The following is a 16,170-nucleotide window of genomic DNA, read 5'->3' as shown; positions in this document are numbered from 1 at the left end:
GTGACTTGGCAGAGTCACTTTTCTTTAAGCCTCCACTTTCTCACCTGTAAACAAGGGGGTACCATCGTCTCTCTCCCCAAGGTCAAATGTTCAGTGGTTGGAAGAGCTGGCCTGAGATCTGTACGTTTCCTCGACTCCCATCTTTCTCCTGACCCACAGCCAGCTATTAGCAGAGCCTGCTGGCTCACCTTCCAAGATCTGGCCAGACTCTGACCTCTCCCTACCACCTCTATTGCACCACCGTCCCTTACCTAGATCCTTATCTCAGCTTCTAAACCGGCCTTCCTGCTCCACCTCACCTCTGTGTAACATGTATCCTCCCTGCAGCCAGAGGAGCCTCTAAAACCTAAGGTAACATCATTCCTTTGTGCAAAACCCTCCTGCACCCTTCACTGTACTCAGAGTGAGACCCAGGATCCTTGCGGTGGCCCCCAGGGCCCTGCAGTCTTGCTCTCAACCATGCCAGATTCTCTACTCACCTCAGGGCCTTTGCACTTGCCATCCTCTCTGCCTGGCACTCTCATCCCCTAGATATCTGCATGTTGGGTACCTCACCTTCTTCTGGCCTAAGAGGCCTTCCTTGGCATGGTATATAAAACACTACCCCTCTCGATGTCTCCTGCTCTATTTTTCTACAACACATATCACCCTGTATCTACAATACATATCACCTGACATATTACAAGCATTTGTCAATTTCATTAGCATCTATCTCCCTACCCTAGATTTACTTATAAGCCCTTTGAGAGGGACTTAGTTTTGCTCCCCGCAGTTTCCTTCAGGTTTATACCAGTGCCTGGCATTTGTTGAATGCATGTTCTGGTTTGGATTCTAACTCTGCCACTCAGGAGACCCCAGGAAGTGCCTTAATCCCTTTGGACTTCTGGTTTCTCATCTGTAGAATGAGAATGATGATGATGATGATAATAATAATAACACTAGGGCTCTTCTAGGATGAAACAGGCTAATGTGTGTAAAGAGCTCAGTGCTGCTCCTGGCACAGAGGAAGCACTTGGTGCAGGGCAGTGTTACCATGCAGTGGATATTTAAGGATGAAGAGGATGACGGAGGATCACAGCCTTAAGCCTGAAAAGCTAAGGATTCTGTCTGAGGCAGAACTAGCTCTGCCCCAATGTCTGCACAAGACCACATGGAGCTGGACCTGTGGGCAGGCTGTATGCACTGTTGGCGGGAGGCCGGGGGGGCAGGGAGGGTCAGAGCCCTGGTGAGCATTTGCTAGGTCTAGACTGGACCTGGAGGCAATGAAGAAATGCTCGCAGAGCAGCCCTGTTTGCAAAGCAGCAGGGAAAGAACTATGGATACGTGTGTGCTGTAAGCACCCTTCCTATTCGCCAGGCCTGGTGGGGACCAGGTGAGGCTGGGAGAGCATGCAGGGGCACTAACACCCACCATCCACTTCCTTGACAACCTAAGGACCCCCTTCCCACCTCCCCATTTTGCAGAGGGAGAAACTGAGGCCCGGAAGTGAGGCTTGGAGAGGCTGAGAACCCAGGCGGTGTCCTTCCAACCTCTAGGCCCAGCTGTTACTCTAGGACAGGCCCTGGTGCTTCTCAGCCACGGTCTCATGGGTACAACGTGTGGATGAGGTCACATAATGGGGAGCCCTCATTTATTTAACTGTCATGACGGCCTAGTGAAGCAAGTGCTGTTGTCACCAGCCCCGTCCTACAGGTAAGGAAGCTGAGACCCTGAGAGGCAGGGGAGGGGCAGAGGCAGGACTCAAACACTGAGGTCAGTCACATGCGATCTCTTCCCCCTGTGACTGGGTCCCTTCTGGCTCAGGATTCTGGATTCTCAGGCTGCCAAGGACGTACACACATTTTCCCAGCTGAGATAAAGGCCCCCTTAAAAGGAACACGCATTTATTAAATGACATTTGCCAAGGTTTCAGCACACTCTGCTGCCCACAGCAGATAGTCTCTGGACAAGATTTTTCCCCAAGCTGACACCATCCGCTGATGCCTTTTATAGTGTTTTTTGCAGTTCACAAAAGCACTTTCCACAGCTCTTAATTCCCTTAACCCTCAACAGTCCCTGTGCGGGAGGAAAGAGTGGTAGCATTTCCATTTTACAGATGAGGAAACTGAGGCTCAGAGCAGGGCAAGACACCTGCTCCAGAGCACACAGCCAAGAAGTGGCACATGCTGGATTCACTCAGGAATGTGCCCCAAAGTGGGTACCTCCCCACTGCCTCCCCTGCTAGAGAGGGGGTCTGGGGTACCAACAAGATGAAGGGTGAGAGAGGCATCCTGGCTGGAGCATCTGAGCTGGAAGGGACCAGCAGGAGGGCAGCCAAGCTGAGCCTCCACTTCACAGAAGGGGAAACTGAGGCCCAGAGGGGCAGTGTAGTGAGTTCCAAGTCCTGGCTGGTAAGTGATGGAGCAGGACCTCCACCTGCTCTGTAGAGCTCCAACCATAAAATGGTGATCACACAAAGATAACAGTAATAGTAATGATGGTTAATGAGCATTGAGCACGGGTATTATCAGGAGCATGACAGGCTTCACCAGCCTCCGCAGGGACCCAGCAACACAGGCTGTCATCACCCCCACTTCACAGAGGGCAAGACTGAGGCTCAGAGAGGTACAGCCACTTGGCCAAGGTCACAGGGCTGCGGAGCAGTCTGACTCCACCCACAACTTCACCCACTGTACCACATAGCCTTGTGCAATGAAGGACCCGCTGGGGGAGGCTGGCGCCAAGTCAGGCCCTTCAAACCAAATCAAGGCCTAAAAGGCGTAGCACGAACTGTGTCATGTTTCATGGTTTGCCTGCTCGTTCACCAGGGTGTCTACACTGGGGCAAGCTGTTCTGTATAGCCAGAATTTAAGTACCAATTCCAGGGTTTCTGGGCCCCTACCTCCATCCCAGCTGGCACTGATATTTTGTGCTTCCTGATATTTTAGGGATCCCTATTTCAGCACGATAGGCAGGGATTTGCAGTGTGGTCATGGCCCCCATTACAGAGGTAGGACTGTGTAGTGGTTAGAGCACAGGTTTGCTTTCCAACCAGGGTTACTGCCTGTGTGACCTCACGGCTCTGAGCTCCCTTTTTAAAATGAGCGTCTTTCTTCATTCAACCAATATGTATTAATCTGTCTACTGTTACCAGGCCCTGTGTAAGGTCTCAGGAGGCCCAGCAGTGAATAAGACAGACATAGTTCCTACTCTCATGTAGCTTATATTCTAGTGGGAGAGACAGGGCTGAAATAATGAAACAAATATAGAAATGGCTAGGAGTGCAAACGAATCTGGTGCCACGACAGAGAATAACAAGCAGAACCACTTTTAGAATGGGGCAGTTGTAAAAGGCATCTCCAAGGAGGTGAGACTGCAGCTGAAACCTGAAGAAAGCAAAGACCAAGGAAGGTGCTCCAATAGGCCAGAACAGCAAGTGCAAAAGCCCTGGGGTAGGAAAGCAGCTGGTGCATATGAAGGCCAGAAAGAAGACTGCTGTGGCTGAAGCCCATGGAGGAAGGCAAGTGTGATACTAGCTGGGGCTGGAGAGATGGATGTGGTACAGAAAATGCCACGTCTCATGGATCATTGTAAGGAGTTTGATATTATTCTAAGGGCAGTGGGAACCACTGAAAAGTTTGGAGAAGGACAAAGAGGATTTGATTCACTCCAGCTGCTCTGGGTAAAGAGACTGGAGGGGGTAAGAGTGAAAACAGGAAAGCAGTGATGAGGATGCTACAGAGTTTAGGGGTCTGAGCGCAAATCCTACCTCTGCACATATAAGCCGTGTGACCTTAGGCAAGTCACTTCACCTCTCTGAATCTCTCTTTCTTCATCTGTCCAATAGGTATAATAATAGTTCCCATCTTACAGAACTGTGTGGTGAGAATTCAATGAGATGATGTACAGAGTAATGATCATATCACATGACCTCACATGTTCAATGTCAAGTGCTCAGTGAACCAGATCCTACTTGGTCTGGCCCTGACCTCTCCTAACTCCCCTACTGCCTATCTCCCTTAAGTCCAGACTCACTGGCTATTCCTGGAACACAGCTAACCCATCCCAGCCTCAGGGCCTTTGCACTTGCTTCTCCTTCTGTGTGGCCTGCTCTTCCCCTGATAGTCTCATGGTTGCTCCCTCAGTTTTATGCAGGCCTCTGCTCCTCAGAGAGGCCCTCCCTCTCTCCCCACTCAACCTTCTATTCCCTCGACCTGCTTTAGTTCTCTTCACGGCACTTGTCTCCACCTGACATAATGTTTACTTGGGTCTGTTTTTCCTTCCTCACTAGAGTGTCAGTGCCATAAGAGCAGGTATTTTTGTCTGTTTGCAGTTGTATCCCTAGCACCTAGAGCCACCCCTGGCACACAGATGCTCAAAAATATTTGTTGAATGAATATTTGTAATTAAAATGACCATAATAAGGACAGAAAAGTGGTTGAGTAAACCAAGCCTTGGATCCAGCTTTATTTAACTCTCACTGGTTATGTGGCCTTGGGAGGAGCCCAACTCAGCTTTGGGGAATCTCAGTTTCCTTATCCATAAAATGGGGATGAAGGATTCTATGTTTTTTGGCTCATTGTAAGGATTAGACGATGGCACACATCTAAGCATTGATGGATGAAATGATGCCTGATGTCTACCATTTGCTTTACAATCCTCCCTCCTCCCCCCACCCCCAGAAAAATGAGGGGCAGGTGAAACATGAATGGCAGAAGAGTGTTGAAGCTGGGGTTCCTCACACCATTCCTCATCTCGCAAATGTTTGAAATTTTCCAAAATAAAAAGATAAGGAAGAGGCAGCACAGATTCACAACTCAGCTAGTCCCTAGCACACTGTGCACTACTTTCTTCCAGCATGGGCCGCCACTTCTGGAGGACAATGCGGGCTCTGAAGAATGAGGGCACTAGAGCCCACCGTGGCATCGTCACCCACCAATGCGGGGCTCCGGCTCCGGGCCCCTAGCCTGCAGGCTCATCCCTCACTCCTGGCTTCCAATCTCCCCCTGATCTGGGCACCTGATCTCCCTCAGCTCCTGGCTTACTCTGCAGCCATCTCACACTCTGCGTCCCCAGTCGGACGTGCCAGGAAATCTTACAGACACAAAGAACCAATTCTGTATAATGGCCAGCTTCCATCTCAGCTGTTTTGCATCTCTCTGGACCGAGGGCCTGGCAGGACACCTGGCAGGGAAAATCCACCTTGTGGAGGGCTCCATCAAAAGATCTGCCCCAGGAACGCCCAAGTTAACAGAAAAGCAGTTTCAGTTGTGAAAACAGATGATTCCTTCTTCAGTATGGGACAGAAACACATCTTGGGAACACCCGCCGCCTCTGCCTCCCAGAAGGATACACTGATTGACAGAAATATGCGAGGAGCGCCAAGAGGGCAGGACGCCAGTACCCCAGGGCCTCAGTGTTTCTACCTGTCAGGGCGAAGTGACGCCTAGTGAGTGTACATCATGGGTGCTATGGCCATCCTGACTCTGCCACTTACTGTGTGGCCTTGAGCAAGTTGCTGTCTCTCTGAGCCTAGTTTCCTCACTGGTCAGATGGATTTGATTACAACCATGCACATCACCCAGGGTAACTGTGAGTACCACTGGGATCATACATGCCCAGTGCTGAGCCCAGTAAGTGGCCAGAAACAATGTTTCCCATTATTATTACTTTGGTATTTTCCAGGGAATTTGGGATCCTGTCAGATTTCTGGCTTTAACGATGGAAACTTCCAGCACAGCTCAGTTTGAAAGAGCCTTGGCCTGGATGACAGGGGGCTTGGCATGCCACCCAAGGCCTTGCCAGGGATCTGCTGTGTGAGCCTGGCCCGTCCCTTCCTCCCTCAGGGCTGCAGTTTTCTCAGCTGCACAAAGAGGTGCTGACTGATGGCTCTCTCAGGCCCCCTCCTGCTTTTCTGGTCTAGGAATCGACAATTCCAGCCCTGTGGATCCGGACAGAGACACCTAGAGGCAGGCTGTGCCCATGGCGGGCGCTCAGTCCCAGTAACTATTCCATCACACCAGCTGGTCGGTCTCTGCGCAACTTGTCCTCCCCAACCGCACAAAAGCCACGGGGAAAAATGCCAATCTCGTGTTCACTCTCAACAGCTTTTGTTGTTCTGTGAGCACCTACTGTGTGCAAGGAGCTGTGCTGGGTGCTTTTACCAACATCAGTCCCACTCCCATAGATGAGAATACCCAACAGAATGAAACAATGACGATTACAACACTGGTTGAACGTAACGTGCAATAAACTGGTACTGGGCGCTTACTACATGCCAGGCATGGCTTCAAGCGTTACACATGGGTTGGCTGACTTAGTCCCTGAAATACAGTTGTTGATGTCTTCTCCATTTTACAGGTGAGGAAACCGAAACACAGAGCTCAATAAATTGTCCAAGTAGGGTACGCTGTGTCTGTACGTGGAGAGGCTACAATGCAGAACCACTATGTGAACCAGAGTTAAACATGCACTCATATGTGATAAAGCAAGGGGAAAGTGATAAGTAGCCTTAGATAAATCCTGGGGTGAACGTTCAGAGGAGGAAGAGATCCCACGGAACATGAGGCAGCACAAATGGAAGGCTGAGTAGGATTCGGACATATGAAGATAGGGACGTACAGGGAAGGGCATCTCTGGGGGCAGGAACAGCGTAAGTGAAGGCACAGAGATGAGAAAGTTCAGCTGAGGGTGTGGATTTGTACAAAGGCATTTACCAAACTGGGTTAGGCAGCGTGTTAATGGGCATTAAACAAACCCAATGCTTCTTGTTCATATGTCTGGGGAACCCTGGAGTAAACAAGGTTCTGGCTGGGCCTTCTACAACTGCAGGCCTTCTCGGGGTCTCTCAGGTGCCAGTGCACTTGAGCTGCCAGGAAAGCTTTGGCTGCAGGGAGGAAGCCTGGTCGTTTAGCAGCATCTCAACAGGTCAGCTCTTTGGAGAACATGTAGCTGAGAAATAGGGCCTGTCAGGGAGGGAGCCCAGGCCTTGTTGTAGGTTTTTTTTTTTTTAAAAAAAGAAAACTTGGACCCACTCAACAGTTTTGAGCAGGGGAGTGACATGATTAGAATTGTGTTGACAGACCAGAAATCTGAGCACATTAAAAAGAGGCGGAGCGGGGGGCACCTTCCATCAGTCCAGGACTACAAATAAGAAAATAATCTGTCGCACGGAGCCATTGGAAGCAGCAAGCGAGCATGTGTGGGATCTGTACAACAGTTTTAGACTGCCTTCCTCTCACACACCCCCTCTCCATCTGTCGCAAAGGGCACCAGGAAGATGCAGGGAGGAAGATTCCAGCTCTGGGGCCTCCAGAGCTCGGCAGTCCAGATCAGGGGCTCTGACGGGAGCCACACTGCTCCCAGAGCTGTCGTTTATGAGGACCAAGGGGCTGCCAGTGCTTGCATCCTCTGGGCACTTTCAGAGAAATGACCATGGCTCAGTTAAAAACTTCTGCCCCAGAAGGAACCCTTCCACAAACCTCTGTCTGAGCTGGGCGGGGGCCCCTCTGGTTCTCTTCAGCTTGGACTAAGTAACCCTGATTAAGTCATTGAATTTCTTCCCTCAAAGGCTGCCTAGCCATGAGGCCAGGATTCAAAATCCAGGCTCCCTAACACTTACTCCTTGGACAGGTTACTTCCCTAGTTCTGGACTTTATTTTCCTCATCTGCAAAATGGGGGTAACAGCCAACTCATGCTTTGCTTCGCTGACTGATGGGATTACGCAGACGAGGCGCTCAGCACACAGCCTGGAATACAGCTAACATTCAAGGAACATTGGTTCTCCTCCCTTCTCTCAACACACGGTTCCCATCAGGACTTCATACGTGCTGGATGACAAGTAAAGGAATGAATCACACCACGAGTCTCCACGGGGTTGGTAAAGGAATAATTAATGGCAAGAAAGTACCCAGAGAACACCAAGGCCTTAAAGGACCTTCCACAGACTGAGCTCTTTGGGGCCGAAGTACTCGCCCCCCTTTCTCTCCTCGTGAAAGAGGAAGTGAGATGAACTTCACCACTTAGGAAAGTACAGAGGAGTCACCAGCTTGCTACCCTTTTCCGACAGGTGAGAGGTTCAGCAGAGGGCCAGCTGTCCCCCAAAGCCTGACCCCCATTTTGGCCTGGCCTTCTCCAAGTCAGAGCGAGGAGTGAATGGGAGTTTATCTGAAGTCTGTTCAGCAGGGGTCCCAGAGGTCCCCAGACCTACGTGGGGCCAAGTGAGGAGTCTGCAGGCTCAGCGTCAGGCACCGCTGCTGTGCTGCAGAATCCGGCTGCCCGGCTGTCCCCACCCCGGCCCCTTGCCCTTCTGCCAGCCTCACAATCTCCCTCGGTGAAGTTGTTTGAGGAAACAGGCCTCACGTTGGCTCCAAGAACACAGGTTGGTGACTTCATCAGCCTCTTTTCAGAATTTCCCTTTGGCAACATTTGTGCTGAAAGCAATCTTTAGAAACTTTTTTCCCTGCCTCCCCCAACCAAGATAATTCACATGACCAGCCCCTTCCAAACAGTGATCATGTGAAGCCATAGCAATCATGTGACACTTCCCAGGCTGACAGTTCTGCCAGAGACACTAGTAGTCATTCAATCCAAAGCTGCCTTCCTAAGCCTGACATTTGAGTTTCTCAAACAAACCCGTTTTCTTAGAAAATTGGACAACTGCCTCCTTCTACCTTCCTGCCCTTCTGTCCTGCCTCTCTTCTGCTTTGTCATAAAGTCCATGCCTGGAGCCCTGAGAGAAGGGTCTGAAGACCCATCCTTCAGCCAAACCAGGTGAATTCCATGCCACGGGCGAGGGTGACCAGGACCCCGTAGAACCGAGTGAAGGATGCTGGGATGCTTGAGCTCTGGCGGTGACACCCCTTCCCCACCACCCTCAACCAAGAAGTTTCTTCTTACCTCCTAAGATTTACTTATTTCAAAGTTAATCTTTGCCCCTCTGCTGCTCCCACTTTTTCAGGCTATTGATGCTGAATGGATTGGAACAGAAGTTTTATGGCCTAAACTTTACCGTTTTATAGTTTGTTTTTATAGGCAAAAGGGGGAGAATTTCCTCCCGAGAAGGGTGTTGGTGTTCCCAGGTAGCCCTGGGAAAGGCAGCTGCCCACTCATTAGTCAGCGTCACCCCTTATTTGCCAGGGATGGAACCACGGGGCCCTGGTTAGAGAAGGGTCTGGAATAGACATTTAGAAATCAACTTGGGCCCAGTTCCCTGCTTCAGGAAAATTAAGCACTTGAGAGAGACCCTCGTGCACTTCCAGGCCAGGAAGGACGGCAGGGCAGGGCCTCGGACTTTTGCTGGGTGTAAATGGCCGGCTCAGGCAGGAAGGAGTAGATCGGAGATGCCACCGGCTCACCAGAGAGCCATGAAATCTATCAGGGCTTCCTCTTGTCCAGCGAGGACCCAGCTGTAATTGAAAGACTGGGGGACGGGAGGTGGGGGGATGCCTGCGTGGGTTCGGGGGCTCAGGGTAAACTGTGGGGCAGAGAGAAGCTGCTGTCCACCCCCACTACTCCCTCCACCCACTGTTTGCTAGTTCTCTGTTTCTCACTGCTATCAGATGGTTACCAGTCTCTAGGCAAATGCAGGAGGGGGGAGGTGCATACTGAGCTCATCTTTACCTCCTTCCTCAGGGGAGGGGAGGTGCAGAGACCCCTGTGCTGACGACACAGCTTCAAGGAGCCAAAAACAAGATCCCCATTCTCCCTCCAACAACTCCTTTAACGCAGTTTCTCCACCCCCCACCCCCCTCCCAGGATACTCAGGGCGCTGCAAAACCCCTTTAAGAAGCAGGGCTCCTGAATGGTGACCTCACCCCTTGGCGAACACACGGTAGACTTCTGAGCCCGCCTGCTGGATACAGCCAGGTGTTTGATGTAGGCCCACGAAAAGACATGCTCAGAGCCACAGGTAACAGCCCCACAGAGCACCTGAGCTGCAGGGAGTTGGCTGGAAGCCTGGGGAAGGGAGGAGGAAGGAGGAGGGGCCGGAGAGCAGCAGGGAGCACGACCATCCAGCGAGAGGCTTTGGCAACCACGGGGACAATCCGCCGTGTTTCCACATCAGGATCTGTGGATTGCAGCAGCTCACCCCAGGGTTACCCTGGCCTCCTTTCCTCTCTCTCCCGCATACTAACACTGTTTTACTCTGCGCACAAGAGGGATAGCTCACTCTTCCCTAATTGCAACAGCCTGATTCTGTTCCATCCCGTCAGTACTGGAAGGACCTCTGTCCCTTCTCTTAGACCCTGAAGTCAAACATGTGGAAAACATAAGAGCTTCTAGGGAAGCCAGGGGCGCCTTGCTCTCAAAGCCTCTGACAGCCTGCCTCCGCCATCAGATTGGGCAGGGGCTGGTGAACCAACTCATCTGGGTCTGTCCTGGTGCCCAGCACAGTGCCGCACAGTCAGAGTCGAGAGAGACTGTGTTCCATCCTTGGCTGTGTGACCTTGGGCAAGTCGTTGTCCCTCTCTGGGCCTCAGTTTCCGCATCTGTAACCCTGGTTACGGGCACCTCTCCCCCATTACTGCTCGACATTAGCCGAGTGGCGGTCTGAGAGGCCTGAACCCGCAATCTGGGGACGGCAGCGGTGGGGGGTGGGGGTGCTTACCTGACCAGGCGCTGGACGCAGCGAGCAGCAGGCAGAGCAGCGGCCTGAGGCGGCCGGGGGCCGGGCGGGCGGGCTCCATGGGCCGCGGCTGCGGAGCGAGGAGGGAGAGCGGCCGTGAGTGCGCGCTCGGGCGGGCGCGGACTGGAGCGGGGAAATGACTAAGGCTCCCCCTTCTCCTCTCTCCTCTCCTCGCGGCCGGGCTCCCCCCACCCCCCGCCCGCCACCCGCCACCCGCCACCTCCCCGGTACGGGCGCCTGGAGCGGCTTAGGAGCCGCCGTCAGCGCCGCGATTTTCGGAGAACCCCCCGCCCCCCGGAGAGATCGAGAGACGGAGAGGGGGAGAGACCCCAAGCACGCGAGAAACGAAGCCAGGGACGGCCCGAAAGAAGCGGCAGGAGAGGGAAACAGACCCAAGGGAGCCAGGCAGAGAGCCAGAGACACAGAGAGGCGAGAGAGGGGGAGAGGGAGAGCGAGCGAGCGAGCGAGCTCGGAGTGAGCAAGGCGGCGCGCAGATCGAGACAGCGCGGGAGAGGGAGGACCGACGCGAGGGCAGGGCGAGGGGCAGCGGGCCCGGCCGCCCCCGCCGCTGCCCACCTGCCCCGCCCGGGCTCTTCGCGGCGCCGTGGCTCGCCTCCCCTGGCCCACAGTCCCGGCCACGGCCCCCGCCCTCCTTCCCCTCCCCCTCCTCCCGCCGGCCGCGCGGGAAGCTGCGGGGCTCCAGCCCGGCCGGCACCTCAGCCGAACGCCCCCGGCTGCGCGCCCCGGGAGGGAGGGCGGCGCGCGCGGCCCCGGCACCCCCGCACCCCGGCCCGGGCCCAGGCTGCGGCCCCCGCCGGGGGCGCCCCGCTCGGCTCGGGACTGGACGAGCCCGGGCTCCGACAATAAGCCAGTTCAGAAGCCCGCGCGGCGGCCCCGGGCCCCGAACCGCCTCCCCCGCTCCCCCTCCCTCGGCCAGTCGGGCTCGGACCTGCGCCGCCGGGCCGGCGAGGGCTGCGAGACGGTGGAAGAGCCGCCGGGGCTGCCCAGAGCCCGGGCCCCTCGCTCCACTTTGCGCAAACTTGTTTTTCTAAGGTCAGCGCCGCGAGCCGGTTACATCGTCCTCTTAAGGTGGACTGGGGAAGTTGCGGCCGGCCTCCCCTCGCCTCCGGACTCCGGCCGCGGGAGGCTGGAGGCGGCGAAGGAGCGGGGGAGTGAAGGAAGGGGGAGCCTGCCTTTCGCCCCTCCCCAGTGGCCCTGCTCCCGTGCCCCAAAGCCGAAGGCCCCTCTCGGGGTGGGTGAGGGCCAGAGGGGCCCCGATTCTTTCAGAGCTGGGCCGAGGTGAAGGAAAAGCAGGAAGTAAGTGAAGGTAGGGGGAAGGGGGGGAGGAAGGAGAGAGTGATGGTACAAAAATAGCGTGTGTGTAGGAAGGACTTCAGTACCGCCTGGAAAAGCTCGCGGGGAGGAGAGGGAGTAGAAGAGGGGCTGTGGCCAGGAAACCCGAAGGGAAGGGTCCGGGCCTCCCTGGGCAGGTGGGCTCTTTTAGCGAGGTTCCTCTCTGTCAAGGACGGCTGATTCAGGGGTGCGGAAGGCCCAGGCAGGGGTGCGGGGCCAGGGGGAACTTGAAGGCCTGGGCTTCAGGAAGATGGCCGGTGGTGAGGAAGATGAGGGGATGGGAGGAGAGCAGGGGCCAGAGGTCTGGAGGCAGGACAGAGTCTGCTGGTGAGAAAAAAAAGCAACCATTCTCCCTTTCTCAATCTCTCTCTCTGTTTCTCCCCTTCTTTGATGGAAAACTGTGTACCCAATAGCAGCCAGGCCAGAGATAGCAGGTGGGAATCCTCTGGTCACCCGGCCAAAGAAGGCTCCAGACTGTGGGAGGGAAGGGAGACCAAGACCCTCTGCTAATTGTAAATAACAATAGCCATTTGGCTTCAAAAAGCCATTAGGACGATATGAAGCAAGGTGGGAGAAGGGCCAGTTCTAAAAACTGAGTGGGGATTGAAGCTCAGAGAGGGAAGGGACTTGCCCAAGGCCACACAGCAAGGCCTGGGTAGAAACCAGATTTGAATTTCTGATTCCCAGGCTAAAGATCTTTGTACAGTGACAGCCCCCACTTCTCCCCCACCTCCCCGGACCCTACCCGAGCCTCCCTGTCGAGTTCCTAGTCCTGGTATGATGCTAAGACAAGGAGGCAGGCAGAGTGCTGCCTAGGTTCAAATCCTGCCAGCCACCTCTTGTGAGCTGTGTAGACTTGAGAAAATACCTTGTCATTTTTGTGGCTCAGTTTCCTCATCTGAAATGAGGCCAACAGGAGTATCAACCTAAAAAGACTGGTGTGAGGTTTAGATGTATTAATATTTATACAACACTTTAAAAAGTGCCTGGCATGTACCCAGTGCCACATAGCATTTGATAAATAAGTCAAGCATTTGACAGCAGTCCTTGGGAACCCACAGGGATCTGGGCAGTATTTGAAGTGCAAGGGGATTTTCTTTTCTTTGGGTGGGGGAGTACAGCAGTGACCCACGCCATGTCCCTGTCCACAAGGAATTTACATTCTAGTGGGGAGACAGATAGGTAGACAAGCAGAAATAATTAATGAACAACAGAAGGTCGAGCTTACACAGTGAGAAGGGTGCACTCATTTAGATAAGGGTAAGGCCTCCGGAGAAGCTGGGAGCTGAATCACAAAGAGGGGCAGCAAGGTGAGGATTTGGGGATTTGTTCCAGGAAGAGGGACCAGCACATATAAAGGCCCAGGGGCCAGCTTGGCTGGAGGGGAACGAGTGAAGGATGGGGGAGAGTGGTCCAGCTGGGTGGCCTTGCAGGCCTTGGTAAAGCGCCTGCATTTATTCTGCAGGAAAGAAATCGTTGGTGGGTGTTAAGCATGGTCTGACTTATGTGTTTAAAAGGCCACTCTGGCTATAAGTGGAGAGTGGGCTGGAGCGCAGGGAGTGTGGGATCAGGACACCAGTGAGGAGTTTTTCTGGGATCCTCCTAGTATCTGAGGTGAGGGTAGGGAGTCTCTAACTGTTCAAGGCCACATGTGACTGAGACCACGAAGGTGACCAGTGGGGTTTCTGGGAAAATCCATCCCCCGAATCCATCTGGGTGGAAGTGGGGGCCGGGGCCGCTACTGAAGGTCAGAGATGAGGCAGCCTCTGGCCTGGGCTTCCAGAAGGCTCTGCTGTTCAATGTACACACACACACACACACACACAAACCTGCCTGGGATTAGGAAACTGTGGATTAAGGGAGGATAATAGTGGAACCAGCTGCTATTTATATGTAGCACCTTAGGCCAGGGCGCCCAGCAGGACTTCGCAACACCCTCACCTCCGCCCCAGGTGGGGGCCCTGGCCTTGTCCTCCTGACCCAGCATCCACATAAAAGTCAGCCGTGGCTGACTGTCAGGGCTGGGAGGTCATTGAGACCAATGGGCAGCTGGATATACTGAGGTGGGGGGACAATTTGCCTGAGGTCACACAGATTATGGCAGATAATTGAGGTGAATCAGCCCCCTTCATAGCAGGCATCTTGGGCTGCCCCAGATTAAAATAAAACTGCCTTCGCGCCTATCTCATTCATTCACACGCTCATCCATGTTTATTGAGCGTCTGCTGTGTGCCAGGCACTGGGCTGGGCACTGGGGATGCAGCAGTTGGGAAAAACAGACAAAAACCCCACCCCAAGGAACTGACATCCTGGTGGGGCAAGCAAGTCAGTCTGTAAAATAGCTAGTCTGTGGGATGGGGATAGGCTGCAGGGTAAATAAAGCAGGGAAGGGGCCCAGGGCTAATGAGAGAGGAGGGCATCAGGAGAGGCCTCAGAAGAGGTGATATTTAGGCAAAGACCTGAAAAATGTGAGCTGGAGCCAGAGGTGACTCCATCCAGGCGTTGGTCCTCAACCCTCTCACTCCCTGGGGTAATGTGTCAGCACATCCCCGGGCTGGACCTTCTCTCCACATCCAGAACCAAAGCACTCCTCACCCCTCCCCGCTACCACCTGGGTCTGAGCCTCCATCATCTCCCACCTGGGCTCCTTCTTCCCACCCTTGTCTGTTCTCCACTCAGCAGCCAGAGGTCAGCCCACATCCCCCCACCCTGTTGTCCAGCATCGGTGGAAAGAAGATTTGAATGAGTGTGTGGAGGGGAGGGTCAGGGCCTTGACGTCAAGACAGCCTATTTGACTCATTAGACTTGGGGAAAAATTTTTTTATGAGCCTCAGTCTCTTCATCTGTGAAATAGGAATAACAAGGTCTACCCCTCCTCAAGGGGTCGGTGGTGGCACAAATGTGAAAGCAACTGTGGTGGGAGCATATCTGGAGTTTGCCTCCGCAGGTGGGGTGTTGGTGCCCCATGTGTACCAGGCCCTTTGATGTCTTCGAAGCCTTAGCAACCCCACTATGTCTCCAGAGGTGAGGAAACAAGCCCAGGGACAGAAAGCAACTGGACCAGGGTCACTGCCAGGGCACGCAGGAACCTGCAGGGACCCAGTGCTGCCGGGCACCAGCCCTGTGGGCTCTGCTCCTCGCTTCCCATTACCCTGGGCTTGGCGTCAGCACGCAGGCCCGCCAGCCACCTTTGTGTGGAGCCTCTCATGAGGCCGGAGCTGCCAACGACCTATTTTTCTGGGCAAGAGGAGCCATTTGGAGTTAGAGGCCTCAGCTGTGGAGCCAGAGCAATAAAAATAAAACCAGCAAGGACTCCTGGGCAGCCTGGATCGGAGAACCAACCGCCCCAGAGAGGAGCTGCTGAGGGGCTGGAGAGAAGCCGGTGGGGGCCGGAGGAGGGACCGTCCTCACTGTACCTGGCTCTGTTCTCTGACCCATAGGTGGGTCATCTCCAGAGGTCACAGAAACTGCAGTTCAGAAGGATGGAGTGACTTGCTCGGGACATGGGACACACAGCTAGTGAGTGACCAAGCCGGTTAGGATTCGAACTCAGTTCTCCAAATAATACCGACAGTTCCCATTTGTTCAGCATCTACTTACTGTGCTTTACAGGCATATTTTTGCGACATTTTCAAACCACACCTGGGTACTCATAATTCCTCTAAGCTGCCTTAGAGGGGTCTCTGCTCACAGGTCACCTTGCCAGACCACCCTTTAAAAAGTCATCTCCCCCCACCCCAATGTGCTGTACCTCCTTCCCTACTTTCTTTTGTCTTCATTGCATGCATCACGACTTGCCAGCGTTGTGCATCTGCATTGCATGTTGTCCATCTCCTAGCTGCAGGTCAGCCTAGCCCTGGGGCCCAGTGCCCAGCTGTGGGAGCACATCCTATGGCTCAAACCCCAGCACTGCCTCAGACCAGCCGTGGGGCAAGTTACTGTGCCCATCTGTGCCTCACTTACCCAGATTCAGGGATTGATGGAACCAGACCTGAAAGGTCTCTTATAAGGGAAATGAGTTAATCTGGGAAAAGATGTTGGCTGTTATCATTGTTTCCTCCCAGCACTGCGGCCCCAGGGCCTTAATAGTGAACAGTAGGTTATCAGTAAATATCTATTCAATTACAAAAGTGACCTGCCCAAGATCACATGGTAAGACATCAGCAGAGCCTGGATTTGAAGGAGAGTTTCTCTGAGCCTGTGCTTCAAC

At 53.9% G+C, this 16,170-nt stretch overlaps 1 protein-coding gene across 3 annotated transcripts in view; it reads right to left on the bottom strand.

Annotated features, from left to right (window-relative positions):
- SIRPA (signal regulatory protein alpha) overlaps positions 1-11,898 on the bottom strand; it is a 43,632-nt gene extending 31,734 nt beyond the window's left edge. For 2 of the 3 annotated variants that reach the window (XM_081257203.1, XM_081257205.1), the window contains exons 1-2: positions 11,557-11,898; positions 10,590-10,677 (exon numbers count right to left, since the gene is read on the bottom strand). In XM_081257203.1, coding sequence (XP_081113329.1) covers positions 10,590-10,668 — 79 coding nt within the window. In that variant the 5' untranslated portion in view covers positions 10,669-10,677; positions 11,557-11,898. Of the gene's footprint in view, positions 1-10,589; positions 10,678-11,183; positions 11,203-11,556 lie in introns of those variants that run through there. The other variant, XM_081257204.1, reaches the window with a different exon arrangement.
- Positions 11,899-16,170: the final 4,272 nt, after the last annotated feature.

The sequence above is a fragment of the Mesoplodon bidens genome, assembly GCF_964165515.1.
Source record: "Mesoplodon bidens genome assembly, chromosome: 15".
NCBI lineage: Eukaryota > Metazoa > Chordata > Mammalia > Artiodactyla > Ziphiidae > Mesoplodon > Mesoplodon bidens.
This window is presented reverse-complemented; position numbering and strand designations above follow the sequence as displayed.